The 22,893-nt window shown below is 40.2% G+C and overlaps 1 protein-coding gene across 7 annotated transcripts in view; it reads left to right on the top strand.

Moving 5' to 3' along the window:
• Window positions 1–22,893, top strand: part of FHOD3 (formin homology 2 domain containing 3) — a 270,970-nt gene that overhangs the window by 236,301 nt on the left and 11,776 nt on the right. For 5 of the 7 annotated variants that reach the window (XM_081971408.1, XM_081971411.1, XM_081971410.1 and 2 more), the window contains 5 exons: window positions 1,179–1,369; window positions 8,795–8,987; window positions 12,623–12,646; window positions 19,776–19,944; window positions 22,700–22,861. In XM_081971408.1, the coding sequence (XP_081827534.1) occupies window positions 1,179–1,369; window positions 8,795–8,987; window positions 12,623–12,646; window positions 19,776–19,944; window positions 22,700–22,861 (739 nt within the window). The remainder of the gene's footprint in view (window positions 1–1,178; window positions 1,370–8,794; window positions 8,988–12,622; window positions 12,647–19,775; window positions 19,945–22,699; window positions 22,862–22,893) is intronic. The other 2 variants (XM_081971409.1, XM_081971414.1) reach the window with 1 other exon arrangement.

Here is a 22,893-nt window from a genome sequence, read left to right on the forward strand (position 1 = left end):
GGTACGTCCTTGGAAGAATGGGGCATTGGTTCTTACCTGATACGCCCCTTCTCCGGGCAGGTGGAAACAGCAGTCATCCCCACCCTTAGGTTCTGGCCTACCTCACAGGGAGGATCTGGGAGCATGTTGTGTAGTCACCAGACAGAGAGTGATAGTTCACAGCACAGCAGTCTACCTATCTCCTTCGTCACCAAAAGCGGGAGCATGCTCCACAGAGACGATGACATCACTTTGGTAGACTCAGTTCTATTGGTTACTGACCGCTGTCTCCACCTGCCCGGAGAAGGGGCGTATCAGGTAAGAACCAACGCCTCATTCTGTCCTTGTCCTTCTTTCCAATAAACTAGACATACCCAATTCCAGCAATCATTATTTATATGTTTTAGCTTTTAGTCCCTAATCATCTTTGTTGCTCTTCTCTGTACTCTTTCTAGAATCTCAACATTTTTTTTTACGTTATGGTGACCAAAAGATAATATACTTTTTCTGATCAAAGAAGTCAATTTGTCCACTTCAGTTCCATCATCTTCATCATCTATTCCTCCATTTTGGATAGCATCAGATCATTCCAGCTTTGTGCATATAAAAATCTCACTGCACTTGTCTCATTTTAAAATGCTATAGTAAAATGTTATCTCTTGACTTCTTCCTTCACAAATACACCAAAATAGTCCTTGCAACATGTCTTGTTCTTGCAAATCTTGAGATTATTACATAAACTTTATCTGTTTCTGTCTCTACATCCTCCTCCCAATCCAATCTTTCGTCTTGAAAGTTTACCAATTAGCTAACGTCTTTAGAATAAACAAAACAAAACAAACATTGGACCACAGAATCCATTTTACTTGCCTAATTAAATTACAGTTTATTGCATTTAATAAACTTTTTTCAAAAAATCTCAAATTGTAATCTGGGCATCTGGGTCTTCTTTACCTGAACAAATTGCCAGAAAAACTGGCAGATAACCATCTACATTTACATTAAGCAATATTTCTGTAATTTTCTATTCCCTAATGTAGGAATATTTTTAATTTTTGTGAACTATTTTCCACAACCAGAGAGGAATAATGATTTTTGTGTCACAAAGTTTGGAAATCACGATGAAAGATAAAGCATTTATGTATGCTGCAAAGATGAAGTACTATTATATATAACTGTTTTCTTTTTATTCCTTTCAGGTTGACTTTGAACAACTTCAGGATAACTTATGTCAAATGGAAAAAAGATGCAAAGCATCATGGGATCACTTGAAGGCCATTGCAAAGCATGAAATGAAATCAACATTAAAGCAAAAAATGTCAGAGTTTCTTAAAGACTGTGCAGAAAGAATAATAATTTTAAAGATTGTCCACAGAAGAATAATCAACAGGTAGAGCATTATAAGGCACAATGTGATTAATATATAAACATCATGTAATAGCATTATGCATTTTCAAAATACCTGGAGGTTATTGTCAAGACAAAATTGATTTAAACTAAGTAATGTGGTTTTAAACTAATTTCTTCAAGATGGTACCATGAAGCCCATCTGACTGACCGTCCCACAGAAAATCTCTGAAATTCATCAGGGTAGAATTCATTAAAGCAACCCACCTTCCTGCTTACCCATTCCATGGGCCAAAACGCTAGGCCATAATATTATAAGTATTATGGTATATGTACATGTATTAATATATGTACTATTGAATATATTTATTAGATATTTATCACCTTTAATTTAGGAGCATCATTTAGCATACAGAGCACATCTTCCTACAACAGCTTGAGAGTTGGGGTGGTCTCGGAGAAAGTGACTGGTCCAAAATCACCTTTGTGAGTTTCCATAGCTAATGATGGACTTGAAACTGTTGGAAAAGTGACATTACAACAGTTTAACGATTATGCCACACTTAGGAAGATGTGAGTTTTGTTTCCCTGAAGCCCACATGTGAAGGAAGAAAGACCAAAGTGCAGTACTCTTTACTCTTCCTCCTTTCGTCTTTACTTTTTTTTTTTTTTTTGCAAGGAGGCGATGGATAGCCTGAAGAAAGGTACACAACCTAGTAGACTCATGTTTGCAATACATGGGAATGTGCTCCTCCAGACTAGTCTGGGGTGTTATTCCTGCCTAATCGTGGCATCATCCACTCATCCTTATGTTGAGCAGGAAAGTTGGTGGTCTTCCACAAAAATTCTCTGCATTTTCATGGAGGTTGAGATTGTTGTGATTAGTCAGAGCAATCAAATGTAAGTGGAGCCACACTGACCACATTTCTCCTCTTTCTGAGTAATATGTGCAAATTAAAAATAAATTGTGTGATGATCCCACTCCCCTTTAAAGTTGTTTAGGATCACCCATTCAGTTATAACCATTCATTGAGAACACACAGTCAAGGGGGGTAAGCTTTCCCTAAAACTGTTGCTTGATTTATTCCAGTACCAAATATTTGAAATTCTTTTTTTTAATTTCAGCAACAAATACTTTAGATTCGTTTTATTTTATTTTTCATTAAGTTTATGACAAAATCTACAATATGCTACAGATAATCCGCAAGGTACAACAGGCTATATTTAACAGAGGTTAAAAATTATGATTGAGCACCCCGAGACTGTGACCCCATTTCAAAATTATGACAGCTGCAGCCGACTTGAGGTCATTCAGCCTTATGACTCATGACAGGGTTGCTGTAGGATCCCCCATTTTACCCCTCTGGAAGTCTGCAGCACTTGGGCCTACTCCCCACATGTCCATCACATCCCATACTTACTTTCTGAAGCTATCCGGACTTCAGCCCAGAGGCAGGCCATGTGCCCCTGGGCTGTGTTGCTGTGATTCAAATGCAGCAGCCATTTTGTCCCTAGCCATGAGAAGGTGGGGACAAAATGGCTACCACCAAATAAACTGCTTCGTGTTGCTGCCTTAGAGAGTTTCTACAGCACTGTGCAGAACCTATTGAGCCAGCATAACAAAACAGATGTCTTTGGGCTATGCAGCAGTGACCCAAATGCAGCTTTCTTTTTGTCCTCACCCAAAAATGGATAGGAAAAAATGGTGGCTACCAAACAAATTAGGCTCAGCACTGATGCGAAGTATGTGTGTGAGAGACAGACAGACAGACACACAGAGACAGTAAGGTATTCAGATTTCTGTTCTGTACCCGATGCACCAATATTGTTTGAAAATTGAGATTAGATGTTCAGTACATTTACAATGATACAAAGCTAGTTGGGAGTAATTGGTAGCAGCTCAGAATGCAGACTTGAGGTTAAAAGGATCTTCAGAGATTTAAAATATTGGCCCTTTTGCACTAAAATGCAATTAAGTGGTAACAAATGTATAGTTCTACACAGGGTGCACAATTATTAGGCAAGTTATATTTTTGGAGGATTATGTGCACAATCATTGGGCAACTATTAGTGTGCAGAATTATTATGCAACAAAATGAAAAACAAAAATTTGCCCACCTCGCTATTTGCATTTGTTAAAGTGAGAACAATAAACAAACAGCTCAAAATGTACACATAAACATTTCTGACATTTGAAGAGGGGAAAAAAAATCAGTGACCAATATAGCCACCCTTCTTTTCAATAACTGTCATAAGCCTTCCATTCATGGAGTGCTGTCAGTTTATTGATCTATTGATGATCAACCTTTTGTGTAGCAGCAACCACAGCTTCCCAGATACTATTGAGAGGGGTATACTGTTTTCCTTCACCACAAATCTCCTATTTAAGAAGGGCCCATCAGTTCTCAATAGGGTTTAGGTTGGGTGAGGAAGGGGGGCATGTCATTATTCTTTCATCTTTAAGGTTTTTACTGGCTAGCCACACAGTGGAGTACTTTGATGCATTCGATGGAGCATTGTCCTGCATAAATATCATGGTCTTCTTGAAAGATGCAGACTTTTTCCTGTACCACTGCTTGAAGGAAGTGTCCTCTAAAAACTGGCAGTTGTTTTGGGAGTTGATTTTGAGTCCATCTTCAACTTAAAAAGGTCCAACTAGCTCATGTTTAATATCAGCCCATACCGGTACCCCACCTCCACCTTGCTGGCATCTGAGTCGAAGTAGAGGACTGTACCTGTTACTGAAACAGCCCCGGGCCCATCCAATTGCTTCGTCAAGAGTCACTCTCATCTCGGAGTGCTTCTCTTGGGTCAATCAGGGACTTTGCGATGTCCCTGAGACCAGCAAGGCTTTGTCTTCCTGTTCGCCATCTCTTCGGGACGGCTTAGGTCCGTTTGGACCATGGGGCGATAAAAGTATCAACGGCGGTCTTGGACAGTCAAGACCGTATGTTGTCATGTTGTGACGTTGGTTCTTCTGTCTTTAGAGCTAGTAGTATGCTCCACCCACCAAATGAACAAAACATCAACAGAAACACAATGTTGAGATTATAGGAAATGATAGCTTTGCTGTATACTATGACAGGCTACACCTGAAATACTATGTCCAGTTTTGGTCACCACAATATAAGAACGCAAAGAAACTAGAAAGTATGCAAAGAAGAACAATAAAAACAATGAGGGGCTTGGATGCTAAATCTTACGAACCGAGTACATTTAGCCTAAAGAACTGAAGGCTAAGGACGGTCATGATAGCTATCTTCCAATCCTTTATATATTTGAGTTGAAGCTACACTCACCAAAATCAACCCAGATGAAGCCAATAAAATCAGACTTGCAGTCACCAACATCCTTTGCTCCAGTAATCAACCTAGAAGCAACTTACAACAACAAGAAGAAAAAGCACTCACCAACTTGAGGAAAGACAACAACATAATCATTCTCCCAGCAGACAAAGGTAACGCCACAGTGGTGATGAATATGTCTGACTACAAACTATCCAATCTACTCCAAGACTCCGCTTACAAACCTCTAAACACAGACCCCACCACCTACCTGGAAAAAACCACCAAATCCAAAATAAAAACCTCTCCCATCAGTGAAGAGATCCAGCAAAGAATCATCCCCAGAGAGAAATCATCCAGATGCCCCAAGCTCTATGGCCTCCCCAAGATACGCAAAGAAGGAACACCACTCAGACTCATAGTCAGCTTCATAGGCTCACCTCTACAGAATCTTGCCAAATTCCTAGCCAAACAACTCCAACCCTACGCAGAATCCATCACCTCACACGTACAAAACTCACTCCACTTCATAGAAACAATAAAAAAACAAAACCTACAACCCAGCGACCTACTCGTGAGCTTCAATGTCATATCCCTCTTTACCCAAGTGCCTATAAAAGAAGCCTTGACAGCTATCCAGAACAAACACAACCCCCCTAAACACATCTTGGACCTGACCAACCACTGCCTAACCAACACATACTTCATCCATAATGGACAAAGATACAAACAGATAGAAGGAGCACCCCTCTCACCTGTCATCGCAAACTTATACATGGAACATTTTGAAACTAACGCGTTAGATAAATCTGAACACAAACCCAAACTCTGGCTTAGATATGTTGATGACACTTTCGTGATTTGGCCACACGGGAAAGAAAAACTGGACAACTCTCACACATCTCAACAGCCTACACCTCAAAATACAATTCACTATGGAAATAGAAGCAAACAACCAACTTCCCTTTCTGGACATCCTAATCTACAAAAAACCCAATGACTCCCTAGGACACACCATCTACTGGAAAAAACACACACCAACCGCTACTTAAACACACAATCCCATCACCACCCTGCACAGATCAATTCTGTAGCCAAGACCCTCATCTCCAGAACCAAACACCTAGCCGACAAAGACCACCTGAAAACTGAATTACACACCCTCACAAACGTATTAATCTCCAACGGATTCCAAAGAAAAACAATCACCAACCTAATCCAAAGGGAGACTCCCCCCCAAAACTGAGATACAGAACAGGACAATGGCATCGCCCTCCTCCCTTACATCAAAGGCACCACAGATAAAATCAGCAAAATTCTCCACAAATACAATATCAAGATAGCCTTCAACACTGACCAAAAAATAGCCAACATCTTAAGCAACCCCAAAGACTTTTGATTATATCATCTTTTGTTTTTAAAAAAATCTTTCTATCCTACCTGACTTCTAATCATGTCACCTAAATACAAAAAAAGAAGAGAAAGGCCAAAAAAATGATTTGACATTGAAATATTCTGCCACTGGAGTTTTTCAGACAAATGCTGGATAGCCATTTTTCTTGGAGGAGGGCAAGAATTCCACTAAAGGAGCTTTCTACAATTAAATTCAATCTATTTCTCTGAATGAATTAGGGGGAAGACATTTGGGATCCAATTTTTATTTGGCTAAGAAAATGAGATTATGCTGACATAGTGGGGAAATGAAAATTGAAGTTATAAAACTAGCATCAAAATATATTAAATATTCTTCCGGTTCCAGCGGCTACGGCGACGGGCAAGTCTTTGCCCGCTCCCGCTCTCCCGGTGGGCTTCCCCCGCTTCTGGGGGGGCACAGGATGCCCCGAAGAGGCGTCCTGCCGAGGGAGCGGCTCGCGGAGGGCCCTGGCATCGGCGGCGGCTGGTGGGGGCTTCTCCGCTTTGCTCTAGGCACCGGGGAGCAGTTTCGGAGGGCGCGCCTGCGTCTCGCTCCATGCCGATCGGGCAGCGCAAAATTGAAGGAAGCAGCGGCGGTATGGTGAGGTGCTTCCTTTCTCCATTCCTTCTCTGTTGAATTGATGGACTTTTCAGCAAGGTTATAAGTTAAACTTTCGGAGCTTCGTTGGAGGTGCGGTTAGAGGGGGGGATTTTCCCCCTCCTTGGACAAGCGGCTTGAAAAAATTCTGCTTTTGCCCCTAGGAGGAAGGAGGAGGGGGGAGAGCCAACTAATGATGCCTCACCCCTGTAAAAGTGATTTTCACTGGACTTAGTTTTATAATTTGTTGATGACCTGAGAACTTTGTGAACTTTTGAAACTTTATTATGCCTCTGAGCCTAAAGCTGGCAGGGCAAGATGGCACACTTCCGTTGTCTTCATGAACTGTGAAACCTGACTCCACCTTTAAAACTCAGGCTTCCGGTCTTTGTCTCCGTACTACCCAGAAGAATCTCTTGTGGATTGCTATTTCCTGAACCCTCTGGAGAGGAAACCTTTTCTTAATGCTAGATTGACCAAAGAAACTCTCACTTGTTTGGATTTTCTGCCTCCTGGACTCATCTGCCTGCTCTACTTCTCCAGCTGTCCAGTCTCTACACTGACTGACTTCTCTGTTTTATAAACTATGTCTCCAAAAAGACCACCACCTGGAAAACCTGGCTTTGCTACTTCTGCACCGACATCTGCAACATCCAGCCCTGCCACACAGTCAAAGATTACAGAAATGATGCAACCTAAGAGCACAGAGTTGGATTTGCTGCAAATGCTTCAACAACTCATACAGGGCCAGGAAGAAATTAAGAAACAATTAAACGAAATGAAGGAAGAAATTAAAGAGAATCAAGTCCAAATTTATAAGAACTCACAGAGACTGGACCTTGTGGAGGGTGGGGTGGCGGAGGCGAGGGGGGTGTGGAAGTTCTACAGAAGAGTAACAAAGAACTTGATATTCAACAAATGAAAACAGAGTTTGAGAGAATGTCCTTTTATCTTAGATTTCAAAATGTTATAGAAACAGATGGGGAAAATATAAGGGACATTATGACCAACATCTTAGCTGAATACATACACAAAGACAAACAACAGATGGAGTGGGAGATAGATTTGGCCTATAGAGTGAATTCAACATATGCCAGGACACACAATGTACCCAGGGAGGTTCATATTAAATTCCTTAGGAAAAGCACAAGAGACGCAATTCTGGGTGTACAAAGGGGGCAAACATTGACATACCACGATAGGGAGATAACCATCTTGAAGCAGATCCCCAAAAAAATTAGGGAGAAAAGGAAAAGCTATTCGCAATTGGCGAATAAATTATACCAGAAAGGGGTGTGGTTTAGATGGTTGATGCCTGAAGGGATGTTGATATTCTGGGAGGAGACAAGAATTAGAATTAATACACCCATAGAGGCTCAGGCCTTTATGGAAAAAAATAAAGCAAACCTAGAAAAAACAGAAGACTCTACAACGGTTATACAGGACACGGGAGGGGCCGGAGCTCTGCCAGCGGGGGGGGGGGGAAGGGGCAATACCAAGAAAGCTCAGATCACAAAAATGAATAAGAAAACCACATTGTTATAAACATACCGAAAGTAATAGTGAAATTATATTTAGAAAATATGTTATAATATATAAGTTGATTGAAAACTTTTATTTCTATATGCTGATTTTACATGATTATGTATTAATGTTTTATACCTAGATGTATACTATGAGTTTGGAGGGAGGGGGCGTCTGCCATACTTGCAACTGCCAAAATTTGTATATTATTCCACATACCCTTTTCCTAGTAAATGTTTTAAAAAAACCAATAAAATTTTCTGAAAAAAAAATATATTAAATATTATTTTCTTTGATTATAAAATCTCTTTCAAATCAAGCATGACTCTTGATGCTTACATATTAATTGGCAACAATATAGCCATAGTTTCCCATTGCCTTTTTCTAGAATATTTTTTAACCCACAAGAGGAATCCTGAAAAAAAGTATAAATGTGGAGTAAGCAGAACAACCAAAAGGTGTAATATTCAAATAGTACTTGACTTTAGGTTGGTTGGTTGATTGATTAATAGCTAGGAAAGCAGCTCTGACTTAGATCTTCTATTCCCAAAATGCCAAATTTTGTTTTCTGCATGAAAAGAATGGTTGGGGGCATTCTGTTACTAACTATAGAAAAAATTTTAAAAGGTAACTTGTTATGGTTGTCTAGGTTCCACTCCTTCTTGTTATTTATGGGCTATCCTCTTTATGCAATCCGTGAAATCAACATCAATAAATTCTGCAAGATTATTAGTGAATTTGCACTGGAGTATCGTACCACCAGGGAACGTGTTTTGCAACAGAAACAGAAGCGAGCCAACCATAGAGAAAGGAACAAAACCAGAGGGAAAATGATCACAGATGTAAGTTGAAAGTAAATCACGTGCAAAGATAAATGATTTTTTTGCTGGAAATTGTTGCTAACTTGATCTCTTAAAAAAATAGCAGTAGTAAGGAGAATTTTAGGATCAGAAAGTCAAAGAGATGTTGAGTATAATGTGTAGTTTTTTGTACTTTTACAAACAGAACAACAATTAGAATTGACAAATCCATTCTCTCTCTTTTTTTCTATAGACTGAATTTATTTTTTCATGTTACATTTGTTATGATAGTTATGATTTACAACTGTGATGGGCAGGCATCATTATAATTGTAAGTCGAGGGCTACCTGTATCCATGTTCACCTTCATCCTTGTCTCTTGTCCAGGAAAGCATACCTCTGCATAAACAAGTTATTATTCACAAATTATCATTGCCTACATGTTCTACCTGCATGAAAGGCAGATGATTGATCTACATTCACTTATTATAGTATATTGGAGAGCAACAATATGATTATTAATGTATTGTAGTGCAGAAAATGGCAGAAATTAAAATTACATTTCACGGACGTGGGTAAACGTATTTCAGACTAAGTACTTGCTGACATTTATACATTATACTTGACTTATGACTACAATTTGGCCAGAATTTCTGTTGCTAAGCAAGGCATTTGTTAAGTGAATTGTGTTCAGACATTTTTCTAACCATCTAATCAGGATTTTCTACCTTCTCAGAGCTGCAGATATCCTTTTTTTCTCAAGGTCTGACTCTCAAAGCACATTCACAGCATTGAGCCACCTAATTCAAAGCAAGCACAGTGGTTTTAAAACACTATGACAGAAAAAAGCAGAAACCGCAGACATAAAACATACAGAGTGGAGCTATTTTCAAATGCTAATAAAAAAGGTTTATTAAGGCCCATTGCATTTCAGGGATTTTTTTCCCTTTTCAACAGCTCTATAACAACAGAAATAATGTGAAAAGGGTATTAGAATGACTTGTAACATGCATATAATAGTACTTCTAAACTTGGCTAATTTTCATTGTATATATTCAAATAATTCAATAGAAGTCTAAAATAGAACAGTTTCAAGTTATATTCAAATAACACATCATTTACAAAAAGCATTCTTGTAAAGCGTATACAGTGTCCTGTCCTAAAATTTACATGGGTCAAACTATTACAGCTGTCAAGACCAGAATTTGTAACCCAAAGTTAAGTGTTTACATTAACACTTAAACTTAACATTTAAAACCACCAAACATATAAAAAAACATTGAATTCCACGTCCGAACATTGTACTTCAGATTTGTGCTTTTTAAACATTTTATTATATATATGTGAATATCACGCTGCTTATACAAAAGAGCCCAAACTTCCATCATGATAGCATAGCATTGCTTTTCTGATTTCTTTCTTAAATTCTCTAGCATAGACTTCTCGTAGGGATAGTATCAAAATCACAGGAAGTGATAGTACCTCTTTATAAAAGACTGGTAAGACCACACTTGAAATACAACATAATTTAAAGTTGGATCTTATTGTCAATTTTAATTCCCTTATAGAAAGGAATTGTGGTGCAGTAGTGCTATGACTGTTCAAACATGTAATTCTTGTTTAGACTCTGCTTGCTCAAAACTTGTTCTCCCGAAAAAAATATTACTTGTTGTTATTCATTGTCACAGCTTTTTTAATTTTCCTTTTCCAGATCAACATTAGTGAATTACTTTTTAGGCTGAAGTAACAGGCTAACATGAATATATATCATTTGCAGCTTTCTTCTGAGCAAGGCATATATTGAATATTTATTTATTCTCTGGTTATAAAAGCAGTACATATTTTATTATTTAAATAAATTAATATAATCTTGTAACACTTTTTTAAGTTTTTCAGCTAAAGTGAATGTAAACAATTTATAACTGTTATTAAAAGGGGGGGGGGGTCTGTAGTGCTTCGCAGTTTAGTCCTGTCCTTTGGTTTTCAACGAAATACAGACTTCTTTCCATAAATCAGGCATAGAATTTACTTTAAAAATAGATTTTTTCTAATTTTCAGGTGTTCCAACTATGGCTCCCATGTGTATAGCCTGTCCTTAGTCAGTGCCAGACTTCTTTTTATCTTTTTCTTTAAGGCCCATTTTTTGTGGTAGTGGATCTTTATCTTTGGGGAAATAATGCAGTTTGGATCCATATCTTTCTAGAACGCCTTGTGCTTTGGTATTGAATTGAATTTAAAATGTTGATTTCTAAAGATAAAGTCAATGCCTTCCACTTTATTCCAATGAAAGAGAATGTCATTTTGCTTTAAAAGATCTATCAGGAAGGAGTATTCTTTATCCCAAAGGTGCTTTTTCATGACCTGGATGACTCTACAGACTGAGTATTCTTTATATTTCCTTAGTGTTGTAATTTGGATTTCTATAAATATTTGCACTTCCTTCCCAAGGATCATAAATCTCTGTTGGTAATATTTCTGCATCTAGTTCTTTAGTAGATTTTCTTACAAATGGAATCATGATGTCTCTTGGTAACTGTCTTCTAGTTACATATGAATTTAGTTGAATTTATTTTGTTCATTATGTTGTTAGTTTCCTTGGAGAAGTCTAATTTAAGAGATATAATTGTAACAGCAATTTCTATATGGTTAAACCTGGTAATTTATATTCTATATTTCATACTTTTATATATTGTGATGTTTTTTATTCTTTTTCAATTTACAGTAATTAGGCAGTTTATAAATCTAGTAACTAATACAAATAACATAAACACTAAGAAAGGACAAGAAGTAATGGAGAGAAGTTAATCAAAAGAAATCCAACCTAAAATTTAAGAAGAAACTTCCTGACAGAACAATTTACCAGTGGAACACCTGGCCTGCAGAAATTGTTGGTGCTCCACCACTGGAGGTTGTCAAGAAGAGACTGGACAGCTATTTGGAATAATACAGGGCTTCCTGCTTGAACAGGAGATTGGACTAGAAGATCTCCAAGGTCCCTTCAAACTCAGCTATTCTCAGCTATTCATCTTATTCTCAGATGACTGTTAAGTTTATGGAAACCCAAAATACTTTATAAATGTGACAACATTAATGTTTAATTAAAATCCTGAGTTTAGATTGGGAAATTCCTATTTTATGTCCATTTTCAATCAAAAACAATTTCTTGGTGATTTCAAGACAATTGTTTTACTCACAATTTAATTTACAAATTTGTTAGGAAATGCTTTGTTTGCAACTTTGAATTTCCAGAGAAAAGGTTTGACAGAATGCAGTGTGTTCCAGAAAAACTCAGAATGGCTGTTGGCCTCAATAATAATGAAGGCTGAAGGAAAGAAAATAACAAGTAGAATGGAAGGGAAAAAATTATTGACCTCCAGTATATTCTGTAGATACCTTTTTGCATATGTGGAATATGGTGGAGAATGTGATGATAAATTGCAGACAAGGTTCCAGTGTAATTTATTACTTTAACAACATCCCTACAATATAAAGTTGGGGGGGGGGTATTGTTCTGTGACATAATGAAAGATGCACATTCATACTTGATTTTTATACTACATATTTTATTCTATAATACAGAAGCAGCATCGTAGTTTACTTTTGATGCTGATATGTTGACATTATACCTTACCTAATGCTGCTTCCTATCCTCTGTTCTATTCCTTGTTCCACTGGTAGACAGATGAAGAAGATGACATTGAGGTATGGTTCTGACAAAGAGCATGTTCTGTTCAAAACTGATTGCTGTGAGAACTACTGATAACAAAGGCAGTTCCATGGGAATGCTTCATTATCATGCTTTGTGGCTGGAATTCTTATATCTGCAGTTCTGTATTTTCATAACTGGGAATAAGTTCTTTTAAATTTGATGAGATTTATTTCTGAATAGGAATTCATAGGATTGTACTAATAGACTACAATGTGCCTAATGCTTGATACAAGTAGTCCTTAACTTATAAACCATTCATTTAGTGATTATTCAAGTTACAATGGCACTGAAAAAAGTTTTCCACACATGTCCATTCCAACATTCCCATATTCACATCATCAAAATTTGGGCACTTGGCAACTGCTTCTTACTGTATATAATAGATAGAAATCTATTTATGACAACTGCACTGACGCAGGATCAAGTCATCACCATTTTAACCTTCCCAGCTGGCTTCCAATAAGCAAAGTCAATAGGGAAAGCCAGATTCAGTTAACAACCGCATGATTAACTAACAAACTGCAGTGATTAGCTTAACATCTATGGCAAAAAGGTCATAAAATGGAACAAAATTCATTTAACAACTCTCTGACTGTAATTGGCTATCTGAAAAAGCATAGCAAGTCTTAAGCATTATATATAGATTTATGCCCATTTGCCACAAAGATTGCTAATCCTAAATTTCACATTGCGATATAGAAATTGTGGCCATCAAATACTGTGTAGGCAGTCTGCATTTGGCCACTGCAGTCTGTTCTGGTGACATGTTTGCTAAGAAACTTAGTTGCTAGATGGATCGCATGAATGAAAGAACTGCTGTGAAACTCACTGGTTGCCACCACATCATTTGGATAAAAGTTTTGTGTGTAGCAATGCCAGGGATATTCTTATTATTGGGTGCTGAAATTTGAGTGCAAGTGCATACTTTAATCCGAATATGATTTATTACTATTTGTTCTCATTGTGTGCAAATGTTCAGTAACTAAGGTCGTTGCTAAACAAAGTCTAGTTATATTATTGGAAGAGGTTATTATGGCAATTCCAGAAGATAAACTAATTTCAATTCAATTTCAATTTATTAGCGCTTATAGACCGCCCCCTCTCCCGAAAGGGACTCGGGGCGGTGTACAGTCCATGTCAAAGAACAAAATTAAAACAGTTAAAATTACTACATGGGGAATTGCCATAACAACCTCTTCCAATAATATAACCAGACTTTGGGGAATATATATATACAAATATAAAATGGATGGATGGATAAGAGGAGGATAAAAGATGTGCAGGACTGTATTGCTAATAAATAATTAAAATAAACAGACATTAAGATCCCAATACCCAATAAAATTAAGACTATAGAATAATACCCTTAAAAACCAGTAAAATATAAATGCCAGGAGATAGGCGTTGAAATTATGCCAGGCCAGCCAGTCGAAACAGGTGAGTCTTTAGTTTTTGCCGGAAGGAGCGGAAGTCGGTGGTGGTTCTAATGTCGGGGGGGAGGTCATTCCAGAGGGTTGGGCCCATCACAGAGAAGGCCCTACTCCTTGGCGTCGCCCGCTGGCATTGCCTAGCGGACGGCACCAGGAGAAGCCCCTCTCTGTGAGAGCGAATTGGCCGCAGGGATGTATGTGGGAGGACGCGATCCCGCAGGTAACTGGGCCCTATGCCATGGAGCGCTTTAAAGATGGTGGTCAAAACCTTGAAACGCACCCGAAAGACCACAGGCAGCCAGTGCAACTCACGCAGGAGCGGTGTCACATGGGAGTACCTGGTACTCCCCATGACTGCCCGCACGGCTGCGTTCTGGACTAGCTGCAGTCTTCGGGCGCGTCCCAAGGGAAGCCCCATGTAGAGAGCGTTACAGTAGTCCAGGCGAGACGTCACCAGTGCATGAGTGACCGTGCGTAGGGCATCCCGGTCCAGGAGGGGGCGCAATTGGCGAACCTGGTGGAACGCCCCCCTTGCCACGGCTGCCACATGATCATCCATTGACAGCCGGGCATCTAGGAGGACGCCCAAATTGTGCGCCCGTTCCACAGGGGGCAGCTGCTCGCCCCCTATGGCCAGCGTTGGAATTAGCTGACTGAACCGAGGTGCCGGTAGCCACAGCCACTCAGTCTTGGAGGGGTTGAGTTTGAGTCTGTTGTCCCCCATCCAGACCCCGACGGCTTCCAAACACCGGGACATCACTTCGACAGCCTCACTGGGGTGGTTTGGGGTTGAAACATACACCTGAGTATCATCAGCGTAGAGGTTGTACTCAACCCCAAAACCACGGATTATCTCACCCAGCGGCTTCACATATGTGTTGAACAGGAGAGGTGAGAGGACCGACCCCTGTGGCACCCCACAAGTGAGTGACCTCAGGGTCGACCTCTGCCCCCCCGTCAACACACATTGCGACCGGTCGGAGAGGTAGGAGCCGAACCACCGTAAAACGGTGCCTCCGACTCCCATCCCCTCCAGCTGGCGCAATAGGATACCATGGTCAATGGTATCAAAAGCCGCTGAGAGATCTAATAGGACCAGGATAGAGGAGCAACCTCTATCTCTGGCCCTCCAGAGATCATCAACCAGCGCGACCAAGGCTGTCTCTGTGCTGTGTCCGGGTCAGAAGCCGGACTGGCGTGGGTCTAGATATTCGGATTCGTCAAGGTGTCGCGGAAATTGCTGCGCCACCACATTCTCGACAACCTTCGCTAAAAAAGGAAGGTTGGAGACTGGACAATAATTAGCCAGCTCCATTGGGTCCAGTGAAGGCCTCTTGAGTAAGGGCCTCACCACCGCCTCTTTCAAGGCAGTTGGTAAGGATCCCTCACCCAATGAAGCGTTCACCAGGCCCAGAAGCCAGCCTCGTGTCACCTCCCAGGATGCCAGTACCAGCCAGGAGGGACACGGGTCCATTAAACATGGTGGGCCGCAGCCATCCACGCAACCTGTCCAAATCCTCGGGGGCAACAGAGTCAAACTCCTCCCAGAGTGGTCTTACAAGACTCACTGTTGACGGCTCGTCCGGGCCACTGGAGGGGGCCCATCCGCTCCGGATCTGAGCGACTTTGTCCTGCAGATATTCTCCAAACTCCTCTGCTCTACCCTGCAAGGGCGCCACCCACGCCCCCTGTGATAGGAGAGAGCGGGTTACCCTAAACAGGGCGGCAGGGCGGTTATCCGCGGACGCAATAAGAGCGGCACAATATCTACGTTTGGCCGCTCTCAATGCCACAAGGTAGGTCTGTAAATAGGATCTTACCTGTGTTCGATCAGACTCGGAGCGTGAGGACCTCCACCTGCTCTCTAGACGTCTCCTATGGCGCTTCATCGCCCTCAGCTCCTCAGTGTACCAAGGGGCTCGGGCGGATCGCTGCCGCAGGAGAGGTCGCAAAGGCGCAACCCAGTCCAAGGCCCCAGCCACCGCCATATTCCAGGCGGCCACTAGGTCCTCCGACCGGGCGCGGGTCAGGGCTACAGGTAGCAGCCCAAGCTCCGTCTGGAACCTCTCCGGTTCCATCAGGTGCTTGGGGCGGTACCAGCTTGGACGAGCTGGCTCCGCCTCCTCACGGTGAGGGGTAGCGACAGGGAAGTCGAGCCGGAGACATGAGTGATCTGACCATGACAGGGGAGTGATAACTAGGTCCCCTATTCCCAGATCACTCGTCCACTGTTCAGATACAAAAACAAGGTCCAGTGTGTGACCACCCTCGTGTGTGGGGCCCTGAATTAGTTGGGTCAGGCCCATGGCTGTCATGGAAGCCATGAACTCCCGAGCCACCTCAGATGCTGCTCCCGTCGACGGCAGGTTGAAGTCCCCCATGACCATAAGCCTGGGGATCTCAACCGCCGTCTCTGAGATCAGCTCGAGGAGCTCGGGCAGGGCCGCTGATGTATAGCGAGGAGCCAAGTATACAATCAGCAGGCCCAACTGCCTCCCTGGGCCCCATTTAACACCTAGGGACTCACAACCGGGTATCTGAGGGACAGTGAACTCTCTCGGTTCTAGACTCTCCCGAATAACTACCGCCACCCCACCACCCTTACCCAGGGCCCGGGGCTGATGGAATGCACGGAAACCCAGTGGGCACATTTCCACGAGGGGTAAGCCACCCTCGTGGCCCAACCAGGTCTCCGTTATCCCTGCAAGGTCCAGCTCCCCCTCGGAGATCAACTCACTAATGAGGGGGGGCCTTGTTGGTTACGGACCTTGCGTTGCACAGCATCAGCATGCCCTGACCCTGTAGTTCCTGACCACCCAGTCTGCGGGGGTTGGTACAAACGACCGGGCGTAGCCAACAGCCACGGTCTCCCAACCGACCTCGTGATTTTCTCCTGTCCTCGCATCCCCCCCTCCCCACGACCGATGTAATAAAACAACCCTCTACTGGAATAGCTTGTTCCCTCTCCCCCCCCACCCCGCTCGCTCCCCTCCTTGACTCACCTGTTCGACTGGTGCTGGCTTCTCTCCCGGCCTGGTTAACCCACCCCCCTCCCTGGAACCCCCTAAGAACAGTGTAAAACATTTCGATAAAAAGCCCCTCAGCTTCTGTTTCTTCCACCTCTCGGGATTCGCAAACCCGTCATCAAGGCAGGCCCTTGAAAGCGCCAAGGGCCATACCTGCGAGAGCGGGGCCTCTCGCAGGCGGAGCAGGTCTAGCCTTGAGTAGATTGGTAAAATATTAAAACCCAATTGGGTAAGGTGCAGATGGTAATAGTTAATAGTTAATAGCTGGAGGCGAAGATGTTAAAGATGTTAAAGGGGAGCTGGGGGGGAACTGAAAAAGAAAAACTGGTAATATCAAATATCAAATACAGTTATCTTTTCCCTTCTTCCTATCATGTTTGTCAAGGGACATGTGACTAAAAGGGAAACACTCTGTAAAGAATACAACAAAATAAGCAATTTTATACAATTGAAACACAAACACTAGAAAAAAGAAATGGAGTGCCAAAATTTATTTTACTGGAGATTTTTAACATTGTGAGGGAATTCATCAGGTTGTACATCTTATCTTTGCATTATTTTATGTTCCATCTTTAATTTCTTTCACTCAGCTTCTGGGCGATATAAGTAATTCTAAAAGGTCTCTGCATCATGTGGAAATATATTATTTACTCATTTCCATTTGAGTAAGAACAGAAATGCTTTGTGATGACTGCTTTGGTAGCTCTGAATGAGTCATTTCTCTGGGCTTGTATTCTGCCGATTTAGGGTCTGAAAACAAGGTAGACTTTTACAAAGGTAGCATTTTTTTTCTTAGATATGTTTCAGATTAGCAATTATTTCCATTTCTTATAGGAATTTTTAATGTTTTAAATTTGCAATCAATATTGCAAATAACCTCTAAACAATGTTCACCATTATACTTTGCTTAAATCACTTTAAGTGGTTGTCCAAGATCCCTCTTGCATTTACTGCCAAGTTCCACCTAATCTATAGCTGTACGTTTAGTTTTTGTTGCCTAAATGTAGGACCTTAACTTTTCTCTGCCCTGAATTTCATTTTGCTAGATAGGTTCCAGTGTTCCATCTGGATCTTAAACCTATCTGTTGGATATTCCTGCCAACTTGGTGTTGTCTGAAAATTTGATGAGTTCGCCTTCTATTCTCTCATATAAATCATTTAAGAAGATATTGAAGAGTACTGGGATTAAGAAGGAACTTTGGGGTACCCTACTGCTTACTTCCCTTTATGTAGTTGTAGTTCGATTAAGAACTACACATTGAGTGCAATTTGCCAGCCAGGTATAAATCTATTTGGTGGTAATGCTGTCTATTCCACATGTTTTCCACTTACCAAGAAGGTTTACTTTGTCAAATGCCTTATTGAAATCCATGTATAGTATGTCTACAACATTTCAATGATCCATTTATTTAGTCATTTTTTCAAAGAATGAAATAAGATTTGTTAGGTTTTTGACAAACCATGTTGGCTTCTAGTTATAACTTTGCTTGCTTCTAAGTATTTGCAGATCTGTTGCTTTGTGGGGGAGGGGCAGGATCTCCCCAGGTATTAATGTCAGGCTGATTGGTCTGTAGTTTCCTGAATTAGGTTTTTTTTCCCCTTTTTTGAGGATGGGAACCACATCAGCTCTTTTCCAGTTCTCTGGTGCTCAGGATCTTTGAAAGATATGGTTCAATGGTTCTGAGATCATGTTTCCCAGCTCCTTCAGAACTCTAGGGTATAATCCATCAGATCCTGTGATTTAAACTCAATCAGAATGGAGCTGAAAAAAAATCTTTGTCTTTTGATCCAACCCCCTACTCAAGCAGGAGATCCTATGCCATTTTAGACAGGTAGATGTCTAGTTTGTAGAGATTCTCAGTCATCCAGGTCATGGTTGTCCCAAAGGTGTTCTTTTCAGGAGACTTTCTTGCTGTTTCTTTTCAAGACATTTTCCTTCTCATCCAAAAAGCTTCTTCAGCTCTGACTGGATAGTGGAGAATGGAAGAATTTATATTCCAGACAGCTGGTAATTCGTATCCTTTTGGAGCGGGGGTCGTTGAAGCACTTGGAGGTTTATCTGTGCATTCTGGGTCACCTGAGTAGTGCTCCCATAGTGTTATAGGCATTTGAGTCCTTTATGACTGACCCTGGGTATGCTTCCTATATCTCCTACTTTATATCTGAATTTTCCTTCCTTTCCATCACTCCCCCTCGTTATTTCAACAAAAATATTTTTCAACTTATAGGCTCCGAATAAAAAAATAGATAAAAGATTTAGGATTTAACAACAGTCATAACTCAACCTTTGAAATTTAATTTCGTTATTGGCTTTACCTGTTAACTTTTTTTACACTAAATAGATGTTAAATCAATTTAGTTAGGCAAATAGAGCTGTACAAGTTCATAAATTATAGACCTGTTTTTAAGGGGGGGGAATTATTATTATTGGGGGATAATATATACATGTGCATTTTAGGCACCTTTTGTCTTGTTTAGTTTTTGCTTTGTTATTGTTTCCCTTTTTTCTGTTGGAGTTTGTATTTGAAGAAATAAAATTTTAAAAATACATTTCTAGAAATTCAGCATGAATAAAATCTACCAAGGATTGAGTTCTTTTTTTAATTGATCTAGAACTGAAGAATTAAATCTTAAAATGATTCGGTTTTTTTCCCCTTTTTTCACAGTCTGGAAAATTCTCTAGTAGCTCCCCGACACCTCACAATCAATTGCAAGGGCTCCAGGATACCGAAGACGCTGTAGAACATGAGAACATGAAAGCTGTTCTCAAGATATCATCTCCAACTGGAGAGAACATTGCATTAGGAATCCGCACTCGATCTAGGGCCAATCAAGGTGAACAGTTTGGATTTATGTGAGGAATTGTGATTCACTCTGTTTTTTTTATTATACTTTGACACACAATCAAAGGCTTAGGCTGGATTTGGCAGTCCTCTCCAACTGTCAATTTCTTCCCAAGGATCTGAGATAGGCAGATGTGGCTGTTTGATAGTGCTACAGATATCATCACAGGATATAAGCTATTCTGAGTAAAAGCTGCCTTTTTGCAGTTGACTGATGACAGTTTTGTCAACATCTATTGTGTTCAAATGATGTTCCAATTGTTTTGGGATTGCAACCAAAGTGCCTATCTTAATATTGGTACAATCTTTGCTTTCTTTTCCCATTGTCATTCTATTTCTATTTGCAGGTCATTGTATTTTAGTGATTTTTTTTCCAGTTCTTTCTCTTCTTTTCTATGTATCCAGGCACTGCCACATTCACTAAGCAGACTCTTTCTTATCAACAATTGTTTAATCTGGTACGTTATGTGGCAGGTATCTATTGGCTTGAATTCTGAAATCCCAAAGGACTTTAGTGTTTTCATTTTTTATTGCTATCTGTATTTTGTATCGTCGCCAGTTCTTGCTTGCAGACAAACGATATTGCTTGCAATTTTCCAATGCATCTTTTTGCTACTTTAACATGCCATTGTTTGTAAATAGTCAGCGTGATCTTCCTGCAGCAGCTAATCAGGTGGTCCATTGTTTCTTCAGCTTCTTTGCAGAAGTAGCACTTGCTGTCTGCTGCTGTTGTTAGCTACTTTGCCTGCTATTTTTTAATTTGCTAGCCATGTAATCTTTTGACTTTCCATGCCTCCTTTCTGTTTATCATTTATTCTTTCTTATAGGCTAGTTTGGTCTCTCCAGTACTCAGTAGACCTTCCTGATATACTACCCTCAGTGCATCTTGTTCAATATACTTCGGATAGTCTTTCAATATACTTTTTATTTATTTCTATTTGAAACATTCCATGCCTACCTATTTTCCTTGATAAATAGAGTCTGTCAACATGACTGCATGGATGAAGGGCATGATTCATTGTCATTATTTTTCTTTATATGCAGAACATTTACCAAGCTTGAATACACGCCACTATTCTAGCTGTGTATCCAATGATTGAAATTGCCTAGGTATTAATTGCCTTGACAGTATTGCTTCCACTGAGTTTGGACTTTAAGGTCTTTGCTCTCTTGATGCATTTGTTTGTAAACTTTTTCTGGACTTCAGTATTCTTGATGTTGTCAGCTTGAAGGATGCCCAGTTATTTGTAATATTGTCTTCACTCAGACTTTTAATGTTATTTCCATAGGGCATCTTGATTCCTTGTTTTCACTATTTTCCCCCATTAGATGGTAAACATTGCACATTTGTCGAGGTAAAATTCTATTGCACTATTTTGGATGTATATACAGCAGAGATTTTATTGTGTTTTTCCATAAAGCTTCAGTTCATTCGTAAAATAGCTGGGATAGCCAGGTTTTTAATATTTGATAACAATAGCTTTAGATATTTATTGGTTATTTCTTCTGCTTCTGCTTCTGCCATATCCATCATCGGACGTTGGCAATCCAATTTTTTAAAATGGTTATTTAATTATTCAGTATTAGACAAGGAATAAGTGCAACCACAAACAATAGTGGTGATACTGAATCAACTTGAAAGATTCATCTCTTGATATTAATTTCTCCCAACCTATTACAATTGACTTGAATTGTGCATCAATTTATGCACAAAGGTTCTAATGTTTCTACTGACTCCTATTATTTTTAGACGCCTGATTATCCATCATTTGGCAGGAATTCAAATGCTTTCCTATAATCAATCCATGCTACATTGAGTTGGTCTTCCTTCTATTCCAGTTTTCCAGACTGATTTTGTCAATTAGAAGTTGATCTTTAATTTCTCTACTGTTTGGGCAGTTTTCTTTCTGTTCAGATTTTCAATTAGATGCTTCCATTCCAGTTAGCAATTTGAAAGTTGTTGGTAGGCAAGTAATTGGCCTATAGTTGCCTTATGATCCCCCCTTTGCTAGATCCTTCATTATCAAGTATTTGGTTGCTTGGGCTTTTGTGTGATACAAAAATTGATGTTTGATGTTTGATAGCTATGACTTGACTTAGTCAATATTAATCTCTTCCAAAACATTGATCACAACCATATCTTCCATGCTGCCATTGATTTCTACACAAAGTTTCTGATGTTTCTACTGATTCCTATTATTTCTAAGCACTTGATTAACCAGTCATGGGGCAGGTACATTGTTGTTACACTAAAGTTGGTCTACCTTCTCCTGGTTATAAAGTATGACAAAATAATCCAAACTTTGATTTCCCCATGTATGAGATTGATCAAAATTCTGTTGTCAAGATATCTGATAGTAATAGCATTTAGACTTATATACCACCCCATAATTCTTTATAGCATCCTCTCAGCAGTTTACAATGTAAGCATTATTTGCATATTGCCCCCAACAATCTGGGTCTTCATTTTACCAGCTCGGAAGGATGGAAAACTAATAAACAGTGGAGTTCTGTTAGGATAAAATTCTAGGCTGTGGTAGAGTTTGCCTGCAGTTTAACCACTGCACCACCAATTACCATTTGATAGTGGTGTTTCTGACAAACCTGGAAGTAATCTACCTTTCTCACTGATTTGCAATTTCTTAAAAGGCACAGAATATGACTTATGGTCCCCACAGAATGACTAACTAATATACTCAGCCATGTTGAATATAATTTCATTAACTATTTTGGCTTGTACTTTCCAGGCAATGCAGGTTCATGGAACCCTAGCAATGATGATTTGACTAATGCTACAGACAATGCAGCAGATGAGATAATGGATCGTATTGTCAAGTCTGCCACACAAGTACCAAGTCAGCGTGTAGTACCCAAAGAAAGAAAGCGATCAAGAGCAAACAGGAAGTCAAGTAAGCTAAACTAGTATTCGTTATCTATAAAC

The sequence above is a fragment of the Natrix helvetica genome, assembly GCF_964273705.1.
Source record: "Natrix helvetica genome assembly, chromosome: Z".
NCBI classification, from domain to species: domain Eukaryota; kingdom Metazoa; phylum Chordata; class Lepidosauria; order Squamata; family Natricidae; genus Natrix; species Natrix helvetica.